Source organism: Artemia sp. Qi Xiang Cuo, chromosome 1, assembly GCF_049724085.1.
Source record: "Artemia sp. Qi Xiang Cuo chromosome 1, ASM4972408v1, whole genome shotgun sequence".
NCBI classification, from domain to species: Eukaryota; Metazoa; Arthropoda; class Branchiopoda; order Anostraca; family Artemiidae; genus Artemia; species Artemia sp. Qi Xiang Cuo.
In genome coordinates, this window is record NC_142794.1 from 9,072,609 (window position 1) to 9,098,222 (window position 25,614).

The following is a 25,614-nucleotide window of genomic DNA, read 5'->3' on the forward strand; positions in this document are numbered from 1 at the left end:
AGGGGATATGCCTTAGGGCTTCCTCTATTAAGTCTAATTTTGTTTCCTCGTAATTTTCCATGTTTCTCATGAAAAGTTTCTTATTTGTTTAATTTTTCCCATCGAAAAGACACAAAATTTTCCATAATACGTACGCCTCTTAAAATTTCCATGGTTCGATTGTCAAGTTTTGTAAAGTTCTGTTTTCCTATAACTCGCAATGTCTCTGAATAATTGTATGTCTAAGCCATTTATAAAACTAATTTTGTTTTGTTCTCTTCAAAACAAAATGATGTTTCTATTTTTTAACATAATAAATCTCCAATTATTAAATTTTTTGGACTCAGATCTCCAATGTATCTTAAAAATAAAAATTATTTTGGCTGAAGGTATAATATGTCATTCTTTTATTATAAAATTAAAATAAAATCTTCAGAAAAAGAAGAATTTTGTTGGAACATCCATGCCTAAATAAGTATAATAATACCAATTCCGGCTTGAACCAACTTCTCTACAAGATTTGTTTTCTGTTTGTACCACAATAACTCAGCTTAATGATATTCTTGTTCGGTAAAAGTTCAAGAGATTCCTGCACCTCCATGATCCCTCAAAGAAGCCAAGGGATCCAAGACATCCCTCAAAGGCAACGGACATCGAACCTCAAAGAACAACAAAGGAACCATAGCTAGAAGATTCTTCATCAGTGCAAACTGAGTTCAAGCTGCCGTTATTTGAATTTATTAACGATGCAATGCTGAACTTATTCCTGATTCCATGCCCCAAGTCTTAACTTCTAAAAACGCAATTAAGTAATTACTTGAAACAAAACTGAACTTAAAAAAGTAAACATAATTCTAAAAAGGTATAAACTTTGATACTAAATTTTGCTGTGTCGATTCTTGTTACTCGAAAATGGATCCACTCAAATTCAACCACTCTTGTGTTTGAGCTGTCTTTTCTTAAATAATTGTAGCAAAAAGTCAAACTTTAGCAGAAAGAGCGATGTTTGAGGAAGAGGTAGCCTCCTCATATATGGAATAGTTTCTGTTCGTTTTAAGTTTTAACATTGCTCCTTACTTTCAGCTGAAAAAAATTATTTTTGTCATTTATTTCACTCTGAAAATTTTCCTTTCCCCGAAAAAATTCTCCACATGCAAACCACCCTCCCGCAGAAAATTCCTCCCCCAAAAAAAATTCCGTATGTATTTCAATAAAAAATATTTTATGTGAAAAATAGGCAAATTGCGTAACTTACGGCCCTTTCTCCAGGGAGTATGTGGCATCAACTTATCCCCAAGGGCATACTGGAACTTTCAGCCTGAATCGAACGGCTTCTCAAAATTTTGGTCGGATGTCTTTGGGGAAAAAAGAGGCATGGAAGGGAGACTGGTGCCCTCCAGCCTCAAAAAAAAAATAAAAAAAAATAGACACACATACATGATTTTTCTTCTGACATAAATTACAGAATTCCACATTTTTGCAGATAGGAGCTGGAAAGCTCTATAATATAGTTTATGCTATGCCAAATATTATGGTGTGTAATTCATTAAGATCGCTTTATTTTTCTTCGGGAGGGGGGTGTTTTCTCTTTTTTTCTAAAATCAGGTAAATTTTTCAGGTTTGTAGCTTTCAAACTTACATCAAACTTACTGGACTTAATATATTTAGTATCAGCCACTATCTGTTTGAAACTTATTATATGATTGAATTCTCACTAAGTTTAGTTTTTAATATGGATTTTTTTCCTTTGAAAAACTTTTTTGAAACGTTGTATAAAATTTGTTTTTAAACAAGTCTCTTCAATTCATCTATCCATGGAATGTACTTAGCTACTTACTGTAAATCCAATTAATCCCCAAGGACAGTGTTCATAAAATGTACCTTTGTCAATTTTGCTGTAAGCACAAGCCACGCAGCTTAATGGACAGCATTATGTCCCTGATAACAAAATAGTTATCACGACCTTTAATAGAAAATTAAAGTTGGAAACGGAACAGTCGATGAAACTCCACCCTCTGTGTTATTGATTGCTTGCTGGAAAAAAAAGACGAATATAAGTCACAAAATAATGGACATTTTCATTAGCCCAAATTCATTCGCTTTATGAAATAAAAAGGATTAATCGCTAAATAAATGTTCTTCCTTAATAAGAAAAACGCTTTTAGGTTTACGTGATAACCACTAATCAAGTAAACTTGCCATTATAAAAGAAAAACAAAGATATTAAAGTCCAATTTACTTCATCACCTTGAATTGTTCAGCATACATCTACTCTCTTTAAACGAGCAGCTGTGTATGCATATATATATATATATATATATATATATATATATATATATATATATATATATATATATATATATATATATATATATATATATATATATATATATATATATATATATATATATATATATATATATATATATATATATTTTTTTTTTTTTTTCTGAAAACCGCTCCATATATATATTTTTTTTTTAAGTCGGGACCCTGGGATTTTCTATCTTGAAGAAAAAAAATGATCTAGATAGGTCAAGAGCTTAGAAAACGTCTTTTAGAGCCTTAATTTTGGAAAAAAAAATCATGTGCTTGACACCATATTTATATACATTTCAAGAGCGAAAATTACGTCATTTTCCCCCTAGCAGGTCGTATCGTTTTTAGTTTCTACGACGCTTTCAAAATAACACAAGACAGCCCTTCCCCAGGGACTATGGAGGGCGATATCATCATCAAAACCATAAATATTGGATCTTTGAACATTGTTAAACAAAATGGCTATCTCAAAATTTTTATAGGACTAGTTAGGGGGAGGGAGCCTGTAGGTAGGGGGGGGGGCTATTTGCCCTCCAATCTTTTTGGTCACTTAAAAGGGCACTTAAAAATTTAATTCCCTTTCGAATGAGCTATTACGCACTTCTCTATGATGGTCTGGCCATCCCTTAGCCCTGCTGGAAAAAAAGAAAGAAAAAAAGGGAGACAGATCAGTGCTACCTATGCAAAAAAGTCATTTTCCTTGGTGTTCAAGGTGGGGGACTGTAATTATCCTGCAAAAGGTTTTCGACCATGCTGATTCCAATGGTGTGCTTTTTGTTTCGATTTGACGCCATTCTCAAGGGGTTTCAGGCTCTTTTTCGAAATCACCATAAATTTTCTTTTCGCAATAAACTTTTACTTATAAGATTAACCGAAAGACGAGTTACTATTTCTTATTTATCGTGAGACTACAATGTTTTCTCACTAGATAGTATTTTTGGAAGCACGTTTTTCAACTTTTGATTACTATGGGCTGTGGTTCGCTCTTTGGTAGGTTGCAGCTGCCGCTGCAGTCATGACATAACAAAATATGTTGTAAAATACAAAAAACTTGCCCATTAGCTTATTATCAAATGTGTGTGCAAAGTTGCTGAATTAAATACACTGAATGATCAGATGATCAGAAAAGCTACATGGAAAAACTTTCAAGGTTTCCCTTCACTCAACTAGTCCAAATAAATGGATAATGCTAAGCTAAGCTTATTCTGAACCATAAAAACTTTCTGCTGACTCTCTATTTTATCCCGTTTAGAATTCGTTACTTGGATCCTCTTCGGAAAAGGGCCATTTCACGCTTCGAAGGTGCTTGAAATTCAGTTGAATAAATCAAGGGCTAGCTAAGTGGGATCAATATGCATGATTACTCTGTCCTTCTTTCTCCCTATGAGTATTGATTAAGACTTAATTAGAAAACTAAACCCACATAATGAGCGATTATGCAGTGATCAATAGTAGTCTAATAGCAAAATTGGAAATGATTTAACTTACTTTCAGTACTAGGTTTGTTTGAATAACTAAATATAATTTTTTTTTTCATTTTTGCAATTATCATACAATTGATAATTGCCAACAAAGTTTGGCAATGACAAAAAGTCAAACTTTAGCGTGAATAGAGAGGGCCGAAAGATATATGTGGAATAATATCTGTTTGTTTTATTTTTTTAACATTGTTCTTCACTTTTATAAAATCAGGCAGATTTTCTTAAGCAAATAGATTTTGATAGGTGACATTGAACTTAACATATTTTACTTATTTGGAATCCGAATAAAAAGTTTATTCTTTTGGTATCTATTGTTTTCAATTTTGTTATTTTTTTTTAGTTTTGGTTACTATTTCGTCGAGTCGCTCCTCACTTACTGTTTTGTACCACGAACAGTTTAATATAGTAGATACGTCAGAAAATGAAACAAGTGAGATTAAAGTAATATTCTAAGCTATTAAAAATATTTTACGGGTTCAAAGACATGAGGAGGAGACTGGATTTTTAAATTTCTACCCCATGAAAGTCAAATTATGCATAAAAAGGATGAGAAATTACAATATATGAAAATTTTGAGACTTTCTTGGCAAAATAAATCAATTTTTTAATAAATTTGGAGAGTACAGACTTGTAGTTCTATGCTTCCCCCCCCCCCCCTCCAAAAAAACCTTCAAAGCTCAAAATTATTTTTCCTATAGTTTTTTATTTTCAGATGACATGTATTCTCGCCCTCCATCTCTCCTTTTTCCCATCGCTCTCTCGAATTGCCCCCAAAAAATTGTGTTACAAAAAAATTTCCCCCTTCCCAGAATTCAGTTATTTGTGATCATACACCTTCAGGACAACAGCACACGTAAATATATCTTCAATTTGACATAAAAAAAAATCGTTTGATGCAAAATATCGTAACTATTGTAATTAAGGTAGAAGTGCGAATCTTTGTGTTGTATTTATCTGGAAGTTTTTCTTAAATTGTTTAATCAGGTGGCTGGCGTTTACAACCCCCCCCCCCCCCGAATTTACCCCCCCCCTCTCCCCCCGGAAAATAGCCCCATGGAAAATACCACCACTCGTAACCCCCTCCCCCCAGAAAATGTTCTCCAGAAAATACCCCCGAAAAATACCTCTCCCCTGAGGAAAATACCCCCTCGGAAAATATGCCTCTCTAGAAAATACCCCCCTGCCCATGGAAAACACCTCCTCGCGTAAAATACCTAATGGAAAATGCCCCCAGAGAAATGCCCTCGTGAAAATTCCCCTTGCCGGCGAAAAATACCCCACTCCCCGGTAAACACCCCCCGAAAAATCCGCCCCTCCCCCTCCTTCGTGAAAAATAAGGCTTTCCAAATTTGAGAATTTTTTTTTAGTTTTGTTTTTATTTTCCGTAGGGAGAAGGAACTTGTGTGTTATATACCACTCACTCAAGTTTACGCTGTGTAAAACTCAAGAACAAACCGGTTTCTTCGTTAGTTTCTTTCAGCTTAGCGTGAGACAAGACAAAGACAAGTGACAGATTAGATGGGAAATATATATTTTGGGCTATATATTTGCATATAAGGAGGGAGGCGAACTATTTGGACAGTTTGAAGTCAGAAAACAATTCTTACCTCATAAAATGTAGATTAATTGTACCTAATACATTTTGCATGCAGACCCACTGTACTTTACTCCCCCTTCCCACTAATGTGCAAATATATAACCCAAATTTGTTTCTAAAGTAACAAAGAAACCGCTTTATTCTCGAGTTTTATGCATCGTAAACTTGAGTGAGTGGCGTATAATACACAAGTACCATAATTTTTCCGAGGGGGTACGAGGGGGGCTGCCCCCTCCTCAACACCTCGCTCTTCACGCTAAAGGTTTTTGGCATTTAAAAAAAGCTATTGTTCTAATTAAACCACCCTTGTGTTTCAGGAGTGTTTTTTAAACAATTGGGACAAAATTTAAACTTTAGCGTAAAGATCGAGGTGTTGAGGGGAGGGCAACCCCTCTCGTATACGTAATAATTTATTTTCGCTTTAAGTTTTAATATTGCTCAGTCCTTACTTTCAGCTGAAAAAATTGTTTTTTATTATTTAATTTCTGATCGTTTTCTAATTAACGCCAGAAAATCTGTCTCCACCTCCGCGAAAAAAATCCTCCTCCCCACGGAAATGTCATCTGGACAATTCAATCCTGGTGAAAATTACCCCGGCCAATTATCCTTAACACCTCAATGCGTAAAATGAGTCAGTGTAGAGAAAGCAAGATATATACGGAAATTTCGCATAGTAATTCTGGCAAATTTCCCCGGTTCACAATTTCTCCTGAAAAGTTCACCCCCTGGAAAATTACCTCTCCATGGGAAATTCTCCCCGTGCAAAGTTCCCCAGGCAAAAATTCATCCTCCCCTCCCCACCCGAAAAATGTATGCATACTTCCCAAAATACTAATATTATGCAAATAATATACGTAAAAAATCGGGAAATTTTACAACTTAAAGACCTTTCACTAGGGGCTGTGGGGAGGTCATGTTTTCTCCAAAGACATAGTTATTAAGCCTTTCAACTATGCTGACCAAAATAACAATCTCAGAATTTTAATCGGACGGTTTTGGGAAAAAATGGCATGGTAGGGGTGCCTAGCTGCCCTCCAGTTTTTTGGTTGCTTAAAAATGTCACTAGAATTTTTTTTTTCTGTTAGAATGAGCCCTCTCCCGATGTTCTAGGCCCACCATGTCGATACGATCACCCCTAGGACAAAAACAACAACAAACAAACAAATAATCATGCATCCGTGATCTTTCTTCTGGCAAAAGTACCATTTCCCTCATTTTTGCAGATAGGAGCTTGAAACCTCTACAGTAGAGTTCTCTGATACGCTGAATGTAATGGTGTAATTTTCATTAAGATTATATGGATTTTAGGGGTCTTCCGATTTTTTTCGAAAATCAGGCTAACTTTCTCAGGCTCGTAACCTTTGATGGTTGTAACTAAACTTAATAAAACTTATATCTTTAAAATCGGCATACGAATCGAATTCTTTTGACATATCTATTGGTACCAAAATTCTGCTTTTAGAGTTTCGGTTACTATTACGCCGTGTCGCTCCTTACTTACAGTTTGTTACCACGAACTGTTTGATAAGCTTCTGATACCGTGTCCCGTCGCCTAAGATTGACCTACTAGACTAATCATGCCAAGGCGTAAACTGATCAAAAAACTAGGGGACTTGTTTGCTTTGGAATAGGAAATGTGGGAATTTACCGTGTCCTCAAAATAACTCCCCTCATATTTTCTTTTTTTTATATATATAGAAATAAAACATTTCATTTTAAGTTTCAATTCTTAGTCCGATTGAAACTTCGGCAAGAGTTTGATTGGAGGTTTGAATAAAGAATTCATGCATATGTTAATCATAGGCAGCGCGCTAGCGCTGCCTAAGTAAAAAACGATATGGGTACAATGTGTTGTTTTTTTTTCTCAATACCCGGGCACTTCGTATCGAAGGAGGTGTCGTAGAAAGTTCAAAAATGGCTCATTCGATTGCAAATTGGAGTGGCTAGTGCCCTTTTTAATAGTCGAAAGTGATTGGAGGGCAACTAGCCCCCCCCCCCCACACCCATAATTCCCCCAAACATATCCAATTAAAATTTTTAGATAGCCATTTTTTTCAGCGTAGTTGATTTCCAGTTAGAAAATATCTTTTTGAGGAGGAAACTCCTCCACAACCCTCAGGGCCGGGGTTTTAAGTTATGCCCTGGGGGCATAAAAGGTTTTTATAGAAGGCATTGTCGTAGAAACTTCAAAACAGGCTCATTTGATTGGAAATTCAAAGGGCTAGGACCCTTTTTAATAGTCGAAAGTGATTGGAGGGCAACTAGCCTCCCCCGCGCCCATCATTCCCCCAAACACATCCAATCAAAATTTTGAGACAGCCATTTTGTTCAGCGTAGTTGATTTACAGATAAAAAATATGTTTTTGAGGAGGACACTCCCCTACAACCCTAAGGGCAAGAGTTTTGAGTTATGCCCTGGGGGCATATAAGGTTTTTATAGAAGGCGTTGTCGTAGAAACTTCAAGAAAGACTCATTCGATTGGAAATTCAAAGGGTTAGTGCCCTTTTTAATAGTTTAAAGTGATTGGAGGGCAACTAGCCCCCCACCCACCGCGCCCATCATTCCCCCAAACCCCCCGAATCGAAATTTTGAGATAGCCATTTTGTTCAGCGTAGTTGTTTTCCACACAGAAAATATGTTTTTGAGGAGGACAATCCCCCACAATCCTCGGGGCAAGGGCTTTAGGTTATGGCCTGGGGGCATATAAGGTTTTTATAGAAGGCGTTGTCATAGAAACTTTAAAAAAGGCTCATTTGATGGGAAATTCAAAGGGCTAGTGCCCTTTTTAATAGTTGAAAGTGATTGGACGGTAACTAACCCCCCTCTCACGCCCACCTTTTCATAGGCAGCGCGCTAGCGCTGCATAAGTAAAGAACGATGTGGGTACAATGTGTTGTTTTTTGGTTTTTTTTTCTCCAGACCAGGGCACTTCGTATCGAAGGAGTTGTCGTAGAAACTTCGAAAAGGGCTCATTCGATTGGAAATTGGAGTGACTAGTGCCCTTTTTAATAGTCCAAAGTGATTGGAGGGCAACTAGCCCCCACCCCCACGCCCGTCGTTCCCCCAAACACATACAATCAAAATTTTGAGACAGCAATTTTGTTCAGCATAGTTGATTTCCAGATAGAAAATATGTTTTTTAGGAGGACACTCCCCCACAACCCTCAGGGCAAGGGTTTTAATTTATGCCCTGGGGGCATATAAGGTTTTTAAAGGTGTTGTCGTAGAAACTTCAAAACAGGCTCATTCGATTGGAAATTCAAAGGGCTAGTGTCCTTTTTATTTAAATATAAACTTTTTTACTTTTACAACTTAAATAAATCAAATAATATTGACACTTTCATTACTAAATATCAGTATATGTATTTTAAACTGACAATGCATATTCATTTGTATTTTTTTCAGTAAAGTGCAAATTTTGTTCTGGCCTTGGGAAGACATAGGGGTTTTGAGCCCAACTTATGTTAATTTATGCTCGTTTTGAGTTTGACTCGGTTATTTATTGTAATTTCTGTTCGTTTTGGGTTTCATTTATTTATCGATGCTGATTTGTGGTATTTTCGCGCTTGGTAGATTATTTGATTTCATTTTTGCTCATTTTTTGTTTAATGGAGTTCTTTACTTTTCTTTGAAAAACTTATTTTGTGGAAAAAGTCTTTTTAATTAATATTAACTGTAGGCCTTACAGTTATTTGTTATTACATATAGTAGGATTTGTTATTACATGACAGTAGTCTTTTATGCCTCTATGAGTAAAGCGGAATTGGAATCCATCAGGTCTAAGAGCTCACTTACTCACTTTACTTTTGACGCGAACTAGACCCTGCTGCTCCTCGCCTAGCCTTCATAGTTTCACCAACAGAAGTCTTCAGTGAAGTAAGTACAGCAAAGCGGTGATACTTATAGTTTGTGAAAAAACAACAACACTGACAAAAAGTAAATTTTCAATCGCAAAATTTTCTTATCATACCAGCTATTGACGTGTTTTGGGATCCTAGACAATATTTAAATTCACATTTCGTTGCGCTAACTTTTCCCCTGCTTTGTCCTCGACAATGCAATAACATAAATTAGTATGGCAGAGACGTAACCATAAATTAATTTCTGAGTGCTGCTTTTTTGGAGCATTGGATAAACGTCGCAAAAAAGGAAAAAATTCAGGGCTTTATGAAAGGACTGTAATTCCAATCATTGCAGTAAGAGGAAAGACGGTCACAAGCCCTCTTACTCTCCAAGCAGGCCTCGTGTAAAGTAATAGTACTTAGCCGGTTATTCAGATCTCAAAGTTCATCTTTGGCATTCAAAAACCCATCCCCCCCCCAGTGGCCACTTGCCACGCGCCCTTAAAGTGTAGGAGAAAATGATAAGGGAAGACACTTTGACGCTTAAACTTGAATTTGATGAAAATTATAAACTACTGTTATCTCTGACAAAGCAACGGTATATAGTAGAACCTATTTTTACGAACCCTATTTTTACGTTCTTTATTCTTGACAGAATGGCCATTTGCCAATCTTATGGGAAAATTTTAAATCATCGACAAACAAAAAATGGAAAATAAGATTATAATTCGAATATAAATCACAGTTTTGAATACAAGTAGGTTTAAATTATTCTAAAACTTGATAAAGATGCAATTACTTAGAAAAAGAAAAAACCAAAACAATTTTTCTAAATTTAAGAGCTGATGAAGAAAATCCGCTACATGCTTCACCCTTTTGGAATATTCTTGTCATATTATTTAGTATCTTGTGTTTAACATCATAAGCACTGTATTTCAAAAACTTGTCTGAACTGCTGTTAGCACCTGAACATTTATTGTTTGTAGGTTGTTAAATCTCTTGTTTTATGTCACTTGTTTCTTGTTTTATTGTTTGTAGTTTTGTAGGTCACTTACATTTCTAAACTTCTTCTTAGTAAATCTATATTTCTTTACTTCCAGATTATGAATAATTCTCTCATTACTTCGTATATCCTTCCTTATAGCTATTAAATAAAAAAAAAACAAGTTTTTTAAACTGAAAGTAAGGAGTGACATTAGAACTTAAAACGAACAGAAATTATTCCGTATATGAAAGGGGCTGTCCCCTCCTCAACGCCTCCCTCTTTACGCTAAAGTTTTTTTTATTGTTTTAAAATATAAAGTTGTGAGACCGAGTCAAACTTTAGCGTAGAGAGCGAGGCGTTGAGGAGGGGACAGCCTTTTTCATATACGGAATAATTTCTGTTCGTTTTAAGTTTTAATGTCGCTCCTTACTTTCAGTTAAAAAAACTTGTTTTTTTTTATTTAATTTCTGATCGTTTTTTAGTTAATGCAGCTTTTATTTTGGCTCACCGGCATTGAAAAAGTAAGCAAAATTTGCACAAAAATTTTACTTTTGTTTTGCTAAATGGCTGTCTCTAAATTTGCTTCTGACGTAATTTAGAAATTAACTTACGTAACGAACTTCTATATTCGTAGCCTATATTTTTCTTCTGGCAAAAAATACAAAGTTGCAGATTTTTGCAGATATGAGCTTGAAACCTATGTAATAGGGTTTTCTGATACGCTGAATCTGACGGTGTGATTTTCTTTAAAATTCTTTCACTTGTAGGGGATGTTTCCCCCCTATTTAAGAAATCAGGTAAATTTTCTCAGGCTTTTAGCCTTTGATGAGTAATACTAAACTTAATGAAATTCATATATTTAGAATCAGCATTATAAGCCCATTCTTTTGATACATTTATTGACATCAAAGTTCCGTTTTTAAAAGTTTCGATTACTATGGAGCCGTTTATTGTTTTTTTTATTACGTATATGATGGGGTTCTCCCCTTAGTCAATACCACGCTCTTTACTTTAAAAGTTAAAAAAAAATTTAATTCACAACCCCCTAACACACCACGGCCGTTTACTTAGAATAGAGCCATATTTTTGCATCAATAAAAAAAAACTGTAGCGAAAAGGTCGTAGTATTAACCTGCGGGCGACCCCCCGCATATACTTGATAATTTCAGTTCATTTTAAATTCTAATGTTGATTCTTACTTTCATTTGAAAACACTTTTAAATCGTTTTTTAAATAATGCTTGGAAATACGGCGCCCCCTTCATAGAAATGTTCCTTACCCCAAAGAAACATCCTCCACCGAAAGATTCTCCCGAGTAACCCCTCCTCCAGCCCCCCCCCCCACCAGAAAAAATTCTTCCTGAAAATGTCTGTATACTTCCCAATAACCAATACAATATGTAAGCAACGGGCAAAGTTCATAACTTGCAGCCCTTCCCCTGGGAACTGTGGAGGATTAAGTCATCGTAAAAGACATATTTATTAGATTTTTGACTATTCTGAACAAAATGGCTATCTCAAATTTTAATTGGGTGACTGTGACAATAAAAATGAGCGTGGGAGGGGGCCTAGTTGCCCTCCATTTTTATGTGCACTAGAACTTTTAATTTTCGTTCCAATGAGCCCTCTTACGATATTCTAGGACCACTGGGTCAATACGATTACCCCTGGGGAAAAGAAAAAAAAAAACAAACAAATAAACACGCACCCGTGATCATTCTTCTGGCAAAAAAAATGCAAAATTCCACATTTTTGTAGACAGGAGCTTGAAACCTCTACAGCAGTGTTCTCTGATACGCTAAATATGATGGTGTGATTTTCAACAAGGTTCTAACGCTTTTAGGGGGTCTTTTTTCCTTTTTTCAAAAATCAGCCATATTTCTCTCAGGCACGTAACTTTTGATGGGTAAGATTAAACTTGATAAAACTTATATATTTGAAATCAGAATTAAAATTTGATTGTTTTGATGTTTCTATTGATACCAAAATTCCGTTTTTTAGAGTTTCGGTTACCATTGAGCCGGGTCGGCCCTTACTTACAGTTCGTTGCCACGAACTGTTTGACATCAAAGTATATTAAAATATCAAAATATTCAACCTATCTCTCATTGAAGCACACAAATTTATAGAGATTTCACGATTAATATTTATATAATATTTCTTTAAATATGATATTATTTATATAATTTTATATATTATTTTTATATATTTATATATTATTTTTATAAATATTATTTATATTATTTATCTAGTTTATATAATATTTATTAATATTTATATAATATCTATTAATATTTGTATAATATTTCTGTTTCTGTAAAAATCCTTCCATCTGGATATTTTTGTTGTTTTAATACAATATCGCTTTCAAATGAACTAAATTCTTTTTCTTCAGCTGGTTATTCTCCTTCAGAAATTTAGGATTTATCATTCTTTAAAATGCACTTTTCCGCTCAGCTCGGAACTAACTTTTTTTCTAAAGATATTCTTCTTTCTAAAAAAAAAAAAAATGTTTACACTAATTGTCAAAACAATAATTTTCATTTTAACTAATTCGAACTTAAAAGTTTTTTATAACCAGAAATAACAGTCAAATATTTTGACAGCCTTTTTAAAAAAAGAAAGTGCGTTTACAATTAAGTGATAAGGTTAAAGTATAGATACATTTATAATGTAAATTGGCTCCGAAGACGAGTTTTCCAGAAAAGCATGATTTCAAGCCTTCACTGAAGAAATTATCCATTAGATCGAGTGTTTGGCTTAATATATTCAAAGAATGGCTTAAAAAGATCTTAAAATAAAAATCTAATTTGCCACAAGATTTATTAGTTAGGACATAAAGCTTAAATGATCCTCTGACAACCCTAGCGAAAGAAATTAGAATTAGCTACCCATTACTCAAGTAAAAAAATGTAAAATCAAGTATATATCTTAGTACTTTAAAAGGGTAGAGGGGGTAATAAATCGTGTTGAAGGGGTTTTTGATTCAAAACAGCAGATACAACGCCAGCCAGAGCTTTGAATATGAAGGACTTTGGGGTCCAAACCCACCAAAAAAATGTTATTTTTTTACTGTATCCAGGGTTTTCTTTAATTAGAATTTTGTTCATATGTTTTGCTGTTTTTAACTGAATATGCTCTCTCCAGTGACATGAATGGGGCATTTTAAATATCTATCAGTTATTTTAGCCCTGTATCTACATCAAACAGTTTGTGGTAACGAACTGTAAGTAAGGAGCGACCCTGTTCTGGCCTTTGGAAGGCATAGGGGTTTTGGCTTGTTTTGAGTTTGACTCGGTCATTTATTGTAATTTCTGTTCGTTTTGGATTTCATTTATTTATCGATGCTGATTTGTGGTAGTTTCACGCTTGGTCTATTTGATTTTATTTTTGCTACATTTTTGTTTAATGGATCTCTTTACTTTTCTTTGAAAAACATATTTTGTGAAAAAAAGTTTTTTTAATTAATTTTAAAAAAGTGGTCGGAGGGCAACCATTCCACCTCCCGTTTGAATTTTTGCAGCCATCTCCCCAAAGATATATGATTAAAATTTTAGAATAGCCATCTTGTTCAAAATTGTCAAAAAGTCGAATAATTATGCCTCTAGGAATGAAATAACCCCCACGGCCCTTGGGGTAAGTGTTGCAAGTTATGTGAGGTACCCATTGTTTATATATAAGGTTGTTTATTACGATAAGGGGGTATGTTTGAACCTGGATCTCCAAAAAGACAAGGGTATTAGGGCATTTTTTTAATGTTAAGGGGAATATAAAAAAAATCAAAATACAGCACATGCAGGAGAGTTATCAAAACGACATATTAGCAGTATTTAAGTGACGGCTAAAATTGACACATTTGAAACTTTAAAGGTATGTCTGTAGGCATGTTGGACAGGGAATGGAGGGAAACTAGCCCCCCGCCCGTGTTACCCCCTTTCATGTCCCACTTAACACTGATAGAAATCTTAACAATCTACTTTATTCAAAATATTCACAATGTATATTAGCTATGCCTGCAGTGACCCCATGCCCCCATAACCTCTGGGCCAAGAAATGTAAATTATGCAATTTATTCATTTTTTACATGCTGAACTTATTATAAGGATAGGGGAAATGTTTGATCCCGGATGTGTTCGAAAAAGCTAAATATTTTGAGCTAAATAAAAAGAAGCTATCTACGTCCAAATTATCAAAAAGGGGTAACTGAGATGTCTTAGAAATGTCCAAGCGTATTAACTTGAAATTTTCATGGCCACTACTATTACTACTATTGCGGCTGCAAATGCGACTGGTTGCGACTGTGACATACTCCCGACTGTGACAACTTGCAGCCATGACTGCGACTGCTTAGAACTGCTACTACATCTACTTGTGGCTACTTTCAGGGAATGTTGAGGGGGATATTTAAAAAAAAAAATGATAAAAAAAACTATATGCATGCTGACTGTCAAAAGAGTGCATCAGTAACATCTCAGGCACGGCCTTGGGCATTAAGCTGAAATTTATCAGGGCCTGTTGAACAGTGCTTGAAAGGTAAAAGGACCCCTTATCCTTTTTAGACCCCTTTAACACTGGTCAAAATTATGTAATAGCAACTTGTTTCAAACTAGTAAATAGGTCTAATAACTATGCCTCTGGGAATGTAGTGCCCTCACAGCCCCTGGAGAAAAGGTTGTAAATTATTCAATATACCCATAGTTTATATACGGGATTTAAAACTGGGTAAGAGTGGAAATATTTGATCCTCAGTGTGTCAGAAAAGCTTAAGGGTTTTTAGGCAAAACTTCAGGGAATGCTGAGAGGAATGTTACAATAAATCAAAAGACGATGTGTGCATCGAGTTTATCAAAAGGGTGTATCTGCAATATCTTAGTAGTGGCTAAGGGTATTAACTTTAGACTTTCAGGACCACTATTGCTACTACTACTGTGGCTGCAACTGTGACTATTTGTAATTGTGGCTTTGAACACTTGGGACTGCTTCTAAGTGTTGCTACTTTGGACTTTTTCGATAACATGCACTTGACAAAAGTTATGTGTCAACTATGTGCATCCAGGCTATTAAAAGGGCATATCTGTAATATCTTACGAGCTGCTAATGGTAACAGCTTTTCACTTTCACGACTACTATTGCTACTATAACTATGACTACAATTGCGACTGTGACTATTTGCAATTGCAGCTATGTATGCCTGGGACTACTTGCAAGTACGACTACTTATGACTGTGGCTGTGACTGTTTGTATCTGATAATACGACTGCTTTTCACTTTAATTATTTGTGACTGTAACCACTTGTGACTGCGATTAATTGTGATTGTGACTAAGACTACCTGTAATTTCAACTATGACTACGACTGCTGGTGACTGAGACTATTTGCGACTGTCATAGTTTGCGATCATGATTACTTCCTACTGTGACTGCCAGTACTTAAGCCTACCAACACTTGCGACTGCCCGAGAACCTACGACTGCGACAACGGGTTCTTGTGACTGCACATGCGAATGCAACTCGACTGCTACTGCGAATACTTGTGACGCTGACTACTTGCCACTGGGACTACTTGTAATTGGAATTGTGACAACTTGCGACGAGTGTGGCAACTCGTGACTGCTACTGCGACTGCAATTGTGACTGTTAACACTTTTACAACTTCTACTATTACAACTAAATCTATAGAACTTAATCAAAAGAACTTCATAGCATCCTGCCTGTCAAAATGGTATATTCATTATAAGTTTTAACGTTGCTCTTTACTTTCATTTGCAATTTATTTTTTATTTAATAATTGAAAACTGTGACCTTCAATTAATTATAAGCTTGTAGCTCATTTCTAATCTATAACAAAAGATACTTTCGCAATAATGGTATTCTTAAAACCTGGTTGTTCTCATTTTAAGTTTTATTGCTCATTTCTCTCTCATTTCCAGGTGAATTCAAAAACAAAATAGCTTGCGAAAACGAAACACTCGTTTTGCGATGTAAAAACAACGAGCGACTGGCTATATACTCTGCCAATTTTGGACGAACTAAACCTGAGACGATTCACTGTCCTCAGACCCCTGGTGTACCTGAAGAAGGTAGTTTCATTTTATATTCTATGGCAAAAACAGAGCTTGTGTTAGTATCCAAGGATTTTTCTTATAATAAGCTCTTTTAATTTCCCCCAGAAAATTACCAAACATACTACCAATGGCAGAGAACGATACCACTTCTTTTCCAGCCGTGTTACCCATGTGGAACTCCTTCAGGAATCAAATTATCCAATCTCAAACCCTGGAGTCATTCAAGCATGGTGTGGATAGGGACTGGAAGCTGAGGGATGGTGCCTACACTGGGAGGCTCCAGATTCCTCAACCAAACTCTAAAGTCATCATTGGCAGGCGTATCACGCTTTTTTACGCCTGCATAATGGAATTTAAGGTGATTTGAGGTATAACCTGTAAAGCTTACTTAGGAACACAATGGATAATTGAATAAAACATATTTGGGATAATGTGCTACACGTGATTCAAAACTGGCAACCCATAATCTGCTACAGTGTTTTAAAAGAAGACATTTTCCACAAAATGAACCTAACAGGGACGCGAAAAAAGATGAAAGTTGTGTTTTTGTTATTGCTATTAAAAATAATTTGTTTGTAAAAACAAAAGTTCCTTATGTTAAAGTTTGTTTAATATATGGCGATAAGAACTTGATATCAACAGCATATACTTCTACCTATTTTCTTTGAGTGAAAAAAGAGAAAAAAAAAAATCAATGTTCGAGAAATCTTGAGGTTCGTAGAATAAAAAGTATTGAACCAATTAATTAGAATTTGCACATCCGTAGTATGTAGGTAATATTTATGTCATCATTAGGTTATGTCATCATATTTCTTTGCCAGTCCACCTGTTAATGAGATCAGAAGAAAACAAAATAACAGCCGTGTGACGGCTGCCACATGGCTTAAAGAACGTTGCTGGAGTCCAGCAATTATTGAAATAAATAGTCAAAGCTTCTAAAAGGCTGGTAAAAATACCTGAATATTTTTCTATAGTGAGTGACAAACTATACCAAACAGTTTCTAAACTTCATAGACAATTCAAACTGTTTCGATGTATTCTAGCTATTTCAAGGAGATTGATTCGAACTGTGCTGACTTAACATCAGCTACAATATCATCTCCGCTCCAAGATTTGATTAAAAACCAACCGGTTTCTTGTCGCAACATTCAAAGTATGTCTGATGTTCGTACTGCAACCAGCTTCAAAAGATATAGTCATTATATATAGTCATTATATATAGTCTTTTGACTACTTCTTTTGACTATTTCTTTTGACGATATCTTTTGACTATATCTAATGACTTATTTCAAAAGAAAAATGACTATTAAGAAATTTTACGTATAGAAAAAAAATCTGTTTATGCGCTACAATCAATTTGAAAAAAAAATTGCCCAAAATAGTTTTTCAAAGAAAAGCAAAGAGCCATAGTAAAACCAAGAAAAACCATATGTTTTTACTTGGTCAAAGTAAAGCATAGTCAAAGAAAAGCAAAGAGTCATAGTAAAACCAAGTAAACCATTTTGTTTTACCATAGTAAAACAATAGACAAGTGGAAATAATTACTACTAATATTGAAAATTCGCTACAACACCGAGCTTCTGAAAGCGAACACAGCTATGTAAATTCATCCTCCATCCAAATTTTTTCAAAGCTTTTATTCTTTATGTATTAAGTCAAACTCGAAATAAACAGAATTTAATTTGATTGAATAAATTAAACCTAAAACGAACAGAGATTTAAATGAATAATCACATCAGACTTAAGAATCTGTACGCTACTATAGATGACTGTATGAAACTTATAACGGAGGCATGCTTATTATACCTTTTGACTATTCTGAACATTTTGACTATCTTTAAATTTTATTCTCATAACATACGTAGTTCTTGGACCATCCCGGCCATAAAATAGCAAGGGTAAAAGCTCCAATCACATTCTAGAACTAAAAAGTATTTGATGAATAATCATTTGATGATTATTTGCAGCGTAAAATACATCTCTGTATTTTAAATTGCCAAAAAAAAAGCAAAGTGGTGTTTTCTACCATTTCGTGCAACAAAACAATAATTGTGTGCCAGGATAGGTAAAATGCTGGTGAATCAAAATTCTGTGATAGTCAATCCACTTTCCCTAAAAATTTCTTATGCTTCCTGCCAACTGAGCCCTCTACTTTATTTTCAAAAAAAATAAAATTTCGAAAATTAAAAAATTATTATAATCGCTAGAAAATTTATTTAAAATCTTGCTCCCCGAAATTTCTGCGCCCGGGGCAAGTGCCCCCCGCCACGTTTGACTATGTATGCAGCGTTGTCGTGTGCGCAATCTTCAACTTTTCATATATCTTTTTTCTTTTATTTCCAACCAAACATACAACAGTTACTAATATAAACGATTAAATAAATCTCAAAGTGAGTAAAACTTAAATTGTACATTTTATGGAAGGGGGCAGTAACCAAACTCTCGTTTGTATTTTTTTATTGTTTAAAATACGCGCTATATTGTATTAAATAAAAAAAAACAAGTTTTTTAAACTGAAAGTAAGGAGCGACATTAGAACTTAAACGAACAAAGATTATTCCGTATATGAAAGGGACTGTCCGCTCCTCAACGCCTCGCTCTTTACACTAAAGTTTTTTATTGTTTTAAAAAATAGAGATATGAGAAAGAATCACACTTTAGCGTAAAGAACGAGGCATTGAGGAGGGGACAGCCCCTTTCATATACGGAATAATTTCTTCTCGTTTTAAGTTTTAATGTCGCTCCTTACTTTCAGTTTAAAAAACTTGTTTTTTTTTTATTTAATTTCTGATCGTTTTTTAGTTAATGCATCTTTTATTTTGGCTAACCGTCATTGAATAAGTAAACAAAATTTGCATAAAAAATTTACTTTTCTTTTGCTAAATGGATGTCTTTACAAATTAATTTACATAACTAACTTCTATATTCGTATATTTTTCTTCTGGCAAAAAATACAAAATTGCAGATTTTTGCAGATATGAGCTTGAAACCTATGAAACCTATTGAAACCTATAATAGGGTTTTCTGATACGCTGAATCTGAAAGTGTGATTTTCATTAATACTCATTCATTTGTGGGGGTTTTTTCCCCCCTCTTTCAAAGATCGGGGAAATTTCCACAGGCTCGTAGACTTTGATGAGCAATGCTAAACCTAGTCAAATATATTTGTTTAGAATCAGCATTATAAAAAAATTCTTTTGATACATTTATTGACAACAAAAATTTTAAAAGTTTTTTAAAGTTTCGATTACTATTGAGCCGTATCGCTTGTTTTTTTATTGTTTTTTTTATTACGTATATGTTATTACGTATATGAGGGTGTTCTCCCCTTAGTCAATACCACGCTCTTTACGTTAAAAGTTGAAAAAAATTTTGATTCACAAACCCCTGAATCACAAAGGCCGTTTAATTAGAATAGATAGCTCTTTTGAAAGCGCTAAAAAAAACTGTAGCGTAAAGAGCGAGGTATTGACTTGGGGGAGAACCTTCTCACATACGTTATAATTTCTGTTCGTTTTAAGTTCTAATGTTGCTTCTTACTTTCAGTTGAAAAAAACTTTTTTTTTTATTTAATTTCTGATCGTTTTTTAAATAATGCTTAGAAATCCGGCACCCCCGTCCTAGACCTGTCCTTTACCCCAAAGACACATCCTCCATGGAAAGCTTCTCCAGAGTAACCCCCTCCTCTAGCCCCCTCCCTCCAGAAAAAAATCCTTCCTGAAAATGTCTGTATACTTCCCAATAACTAATAAATAATGCTGGCAAGTCCAGCACCCCATTCATGGCAATTTCCCTTCCCCCATGAAAAATTCCTTCATGTACAGATCTTCCAACATAACCCCCGACCCACCCTTCTGTCCCACTACCAGAAAAAAAACCTCCTGAAAACTTCTGTATACTTTCCAATAACCAATTCTATATTTTAACATTGGGTAAAGTTCATAACTTTTAGCCCTCCCCCTGGGAACTTTCGGGGATTAAGTCATCATAAAAGACATATTTATCATATTTTTGACCATGCTGAACAAAATGGCTATCTAAAAATTTTGATCGGGTGACTTTGGGAAAAAAATATGCGTGGGAGGGGGCCTAGTTACCCTCAATTTTTTTGGTCACCTAAAAAGGACACTAAAAATTCCAGTGTCCATTGGATAGAGTCCACTTGCGGTATTCTAGAACTAATTGATTAATGCGATCACCCCTGGAAAAAAACAAATAGACCTGCACCTCGGATGTTTCTTCCAGCAAAAAATGCAAAGTTTCACATTTATGCATATAGAAGCTTGAAACTTCTGCAGTAGGGTTTTCTGATACGCTGAATATGATGGTGTGATGTTCATTAAGGTTCTATAATTTTTAGGGGGTCTTTCCCCCTTTTTTCGAAAATCAGCAAAATTTTCTCAGGCGCGTAACTTTTGATTTGTAGCATTAAACTTGATGAAAGATATATATTTGAAATCAGCATTAAAATCTGATTCTTTTGATGTATCTATTGGTATCAAAAACCCGGTTTCTAGAGTTTCGGTTACCATTGAGCCGGGTCGCTCCTTACTTACAGTTCGTTACCACGAACTGTTTGATAAGGAAGCCACAGTTCATATAATTATATGAACTGTGAAGGAAGCTGCTTAAGAAACTATTCAAACGGGTTTCTTTCAACGGACAATTCCTACACTGGGGATTGCAAACCGTGGTTTGTCATTGCGTTTACAGCATTTAAACTTTTGTTTTTTGGGGTTTAGGGGGGCAAAAGGTACCTAGGTTAGGTTAAGTTACGCATTTAATATATGCTATGCTTTACGAGCTGTGAATAAGAGCTGTGAAAAAGTCAAACTTTAGCGTAAAGAGCGAGGCATTGAGAAGGGGACAGCCCCTTTCATATACGGAATAATTTCTGTTCGTTTTAAGTTTTAACGTCGTTCCTTACTTTCAGTTAAAAAAGCTTGTTTTTTTTAATTTAATTTTTGAACGTTTTTGAATCAATACAGGTTTTGATTTTGGCTCCCTGTACATGAATAATTAAAAAAAAATGTGCATATTAATTTTACTTTTATTTGGTTAAATGGCTTTCTCGAAACTTTTAATTTTATTTACGAACGTTTTTATTATTAATAAATATACGTAACTTACGAATTAACTTACGTAACGAACTTATATATTCATATATTTTTAATACGTATATTAGGGGGCTCGCCCCCTAGTTAATACCTCGCTCTTTAAGCTAAATTTTGAATTTTGGTCCAATTTTTAAAAAATGACCCGTTAATCACAAATGACGTTATCTAGAATAAATAGTTCTTATGCCTGCAAAAAGAAATGTTGGGATTAAAGAGTGTGATATTAACTTGGGGGTGAAGTGGTGAACCCAATTATACAACTAATATTTTCTGTTCCTTATTAGCTTCGATTTTACTCCTCATTTTCAGTTGGAAAACTTGTTTTTTTTATATATAATTTCTGATCTTTATTTAAATAATGCTGGGAAATCCGGCACCCCTTTCATATCAATGTCTCTTCTCCCATGAAAACTTCCTTCATGGTAAGATCCTCCAACATAACCCCCGACCCACTCCCCCCCCCAACTACCAGAAAAAATCCCCTCTGAAAACGTCTGTATACTTCCCAATAACCAATACTATATGTTAACATTGGATCAAGTTCATAACTTTCAGCACTCCCCCCGGGGACTTCGGGGGATTAAATCATCGTAAAAGACATATTTATCATATTTTCGACCATGCTGAACAAAATGGCTATTTCAAAATTTTGATCAGGTGACTTTGGGAAAAAAAGAGCGTGGGAGGGGGCCTAGTTGCCCTTCATTTTTTTTGGTCACTTTAAAAGGGCACTAGAACTTTTAATTTCCGTTCTAATGAGCCCTCCCACGGTATTCTAGGATTACTGGGTCAATACGATTATCCCTGGGAAAAAAAACAAACAATCAAACAAATAAACACGCATCCGTGATCTTTCTTCTGCCAAAAAATGCAAAATTCCACATTTTTGTAGATAGGAGCTTGAAACCTCCGCAGTAGGGTTCTCTGATACGCTGAATATGATGGTGTGATTTTAATTAAGGTTCTATAACTTTTAGGGGGTCTTTCCCCCTTTTTTCGAAAATTAGCCAAATTTTCTCAGGCGCTTAACTTTTGATTGGTAAGACTCAACTTGATGAAATTTATATATTTGAAATCATAATTAAAATTTGATTCTTTTGATGTATCTATTGGTATCAAAATTCCGTTTTCTACAGTTTTAGTTACCATTGAGCCGGGTCGCTCCTTACTTACAGTTCGTTACCACGAACTGTTTGATAAGGAAGCCACAGTTCATATAATTATATGAACTGTGAAGGAAGCTGCTTAAGAAACTATTCAAACGGGTTTCTTTCAACGGACAATTCCTACACTGGGGATTGCAAACCGTGGTTTGTCATTGCGTTTACAGCATTTAAACTTTTGTTTTTTGGGGTTTAGGGGGGCAAAAGGTACCTAGGTTAGGTTAAGTTACGCATTTAATATATGCTATGCTTTACGAGCTGTGAATAAGAGCTGTGAAAAAGTCAAACTTAGCCTAAAGAGCGAGGCATTGAGAAGGGGACAGCCCCTTTCATATACGGAATAATTTCTGTTCGTTTTAAGTTTTAACGTCGGTCCTTACTTTCAGTTAAAAAAACTTGTTTTTTTTAATTTAATTTTTGAACGTTTTTGAATTAATACAGGTTTTGATTTTGGCTCCCCGTACATGAATAATTAAAAAAAAATGTGCATATTAATTTTACTTTTATTTGGTTAAATGGCTTTCTCGAAACTTTTAATTTTATTTACGAATGTTTTTATTATTAATAAATATACGTAACTTACGAATTAACTTACGTAACGAACTTATATATTCATATATTTTTAATACGTATATTAGGGGGCTCGCCCCCTAGTCAATACCTCGCTCTTTAAGCTAAAGTTTGAATTTTGGTCCAATTCTTAAAAAATGACCCGTTAATCACAAAGGCAGTTATTTAGAATAAATAGATCATATGCATGTCCTAAAAAATCTTTGGCTTAAAAAGTGAGATACTGCCTAGGGGGTGAAGTGGTGAACCCAATAATACACGTAATATTTTCTGCTCGTTTTTAGCTTCGAGTTTACTCCATATTTTCAGTTGGAAAACTTGTTTTTTTTATATATAATTTCTGATCTTTATCTAAATAATGCTGGGAAATCCGGCACCCCTTTCATAGCAATGTCTCTTCTCCCATGAAAACTTCCTTCATGGTAAGATCCTCCAACATAACCCCCGACCCACTCCCCCCCCAACTACCATAAAAAATCCCCTCTGAAAACGTCTGTATACTTCCCAATAACCAATACTATATGTTAACATTGGATCAAGTTCATAACTTTCAGCACTCCCCCCGGGGACTTCGGGGGATTAAATCATCGTAAAAGACATATTTATCATATTTTCGACCATGCTGAACAAAATGAATATTTCAAAATTTTGATCAGGTGACTTTGGGAAAAAAAGAGCGTGGGAGGGGGCCTAGTTGCCCTTCATTTTTTTTGGTCACCTAAAAAGGGCACTAGAACTTTTAATTTCCGTTCTAATGAGCCCTCCCACGGTATTCTAGGATTACTGGGTCAATACGATTATCCCTGGGAAAAAAAAACAAACAATCAAACAAATAAACACGCATCCGTGATCTTTCTTCTGCCAAAAAATGCAAAATTCCACATTTTTGTAGATAGGAGCTTGAAACCTCCGCAGTAGGGTTCTCTGATACGCTGAATATGATGGTGTAATTTTAATTAAGGTTCTATAACTTTTAGGGGGTCTTTTCCCCTTTTTTCGAAAATCAGCCAAATTTTCGCAGGCACTTAACTTTTGATTAGTAAGACTAAACTTGATGAAACATATATATTTGAAATCAGCATTAAAATTTGATTCTTTTTATGTATCTATTGGTATCAAAGTTCCGTTTTCTACAGTTTCGGTTACCATTGAGCCGGGTCGTTCCTTACTTACAGTTCGTTACCACGAACTGTTTGATACGGCTCTTTAGTTTTCTTTGAAAAACTTCAGTTTTGGAAAGTTTTTTTTTTAATTAAGAATAAGAAAAGGTCGCGTATTGGTTTTCATTTTATGAAAATTATCTAATTTCCAATACGCAATTTCTCAAGGATATTCGTGGTAGCATAACCCTCGGACTCTTTAGTTCTGTGACAAAGTTGTAGGCCTACACATCCCAGGGGAAAGATTTAAATATATCCAATTTTTTGTGTGGCTAATTATGTGTACTGAAGAAAATAAAAATAGCAAACTTTAGTGGAAAAAATAGTTTTTCTTACGGAAGTAAATAGCAAAATTGAAATTAAAAAAGAACAAAAACTATTATTTCCCACGTAAGCAGAATATATGTATAAAACTAGCTCAAATAAAGTGATTGTTGATATTTTCTCAATATCTTTAGATTTTAAAAAACTAGCCCTTAACTGAAAACGATCTAGCTTTGCCTTTTTAGTGAATTATAATTGTATGCTAAAAGTTTTTAATACATGGCCAGTGAATGCATATTGACGACCTTATAAATTAGTACTTCATTTAGTTTAGGATTAGGATTTAGTTTAGGATTCATTTAGTTTACTTATCGAATTTCTTGTTCCTAAAAGGACCTTCTGCTTTTGTAATTGGTTTTTATTTTCAGTAAAGCCCTAGTTTGTAGAATTCAACAAACATTGGTAGAGATTTTTTTATTTTGTAGAAGTAACTTATGCAGACTGGGCAGCAATAATTTTTGTTTGTTTTAAGTCTCAACCTAGATCTTTGCTTTCACAAAAAGAGCTTTGTCTTTTTATATGATTTTTTTTTTATAAATATGCGTCAAATAACAGATTTCCTAAGTCTCTTGAGCTCTTTAATGCAATTCAATTTGGGAAAAGACCGTAAAACCTGCTAGAAAGGGAAACTTCCAGCGGAAGTGGTAACCTGAGATAAACGGGAAACTCAGTTCATATGGGATATAAGGGCATGAGCGAATTCCGAAAGTTCAAAACAATGTAACATCCTACTAATTTATTTTCCGTGCATATTTTGCCGAAGGTCGAATCGTTAAAGTGAGTTTATTTAAAAATTAGGAATCCAAAAATATAGCGTTTTTCCTATACCAAGTAGCTTGAATTAAATCCAGCTATTTTTATTCTGAGATTTCCCTAATGCAAATTAATTAGGGCGTAAAGGATATGGTAGTTTACAAATGTGTTTTTTTTCTTTTTCTTTTAAAAATTATTTTGCTAACTTACATCCATCATACTTTGTACACTCCCTGCCCTTTGTACACACCGCCCGTTAT

General features: G+C 34.8%; 1 protein-coding gene across 3 annotated transcripts in view; it reads left to right on the forward strand.

Annotated features, from left to right (window-relative positions):
* LOC148955988 (protein eva-1 homolog C-like) overlaps nt 1-16,389 on the forward strand; it is a 163,073-nt gene extending 146,684 nt beyond the window's left edge. For all 3 annotated transcript variants that reach the window (XM_089088568.1, XM_089088614.1, XM_089088490.1), the window contains exon 4: nt 16,133-16,389. In XM_089088568.1, the coding sequence (XP_088944694.1) occupies nt 16,133-16,362 (230 nt within the window). In that variant the 3' untranslated portion in view covers nt 16,363-16,389. The remainder of the gene's footprint in view (nt 1-16,132) is intronic.
* The last annotated feature ends 9,225 nt before the right edge of the window (nt 16,390-25,614 follow it).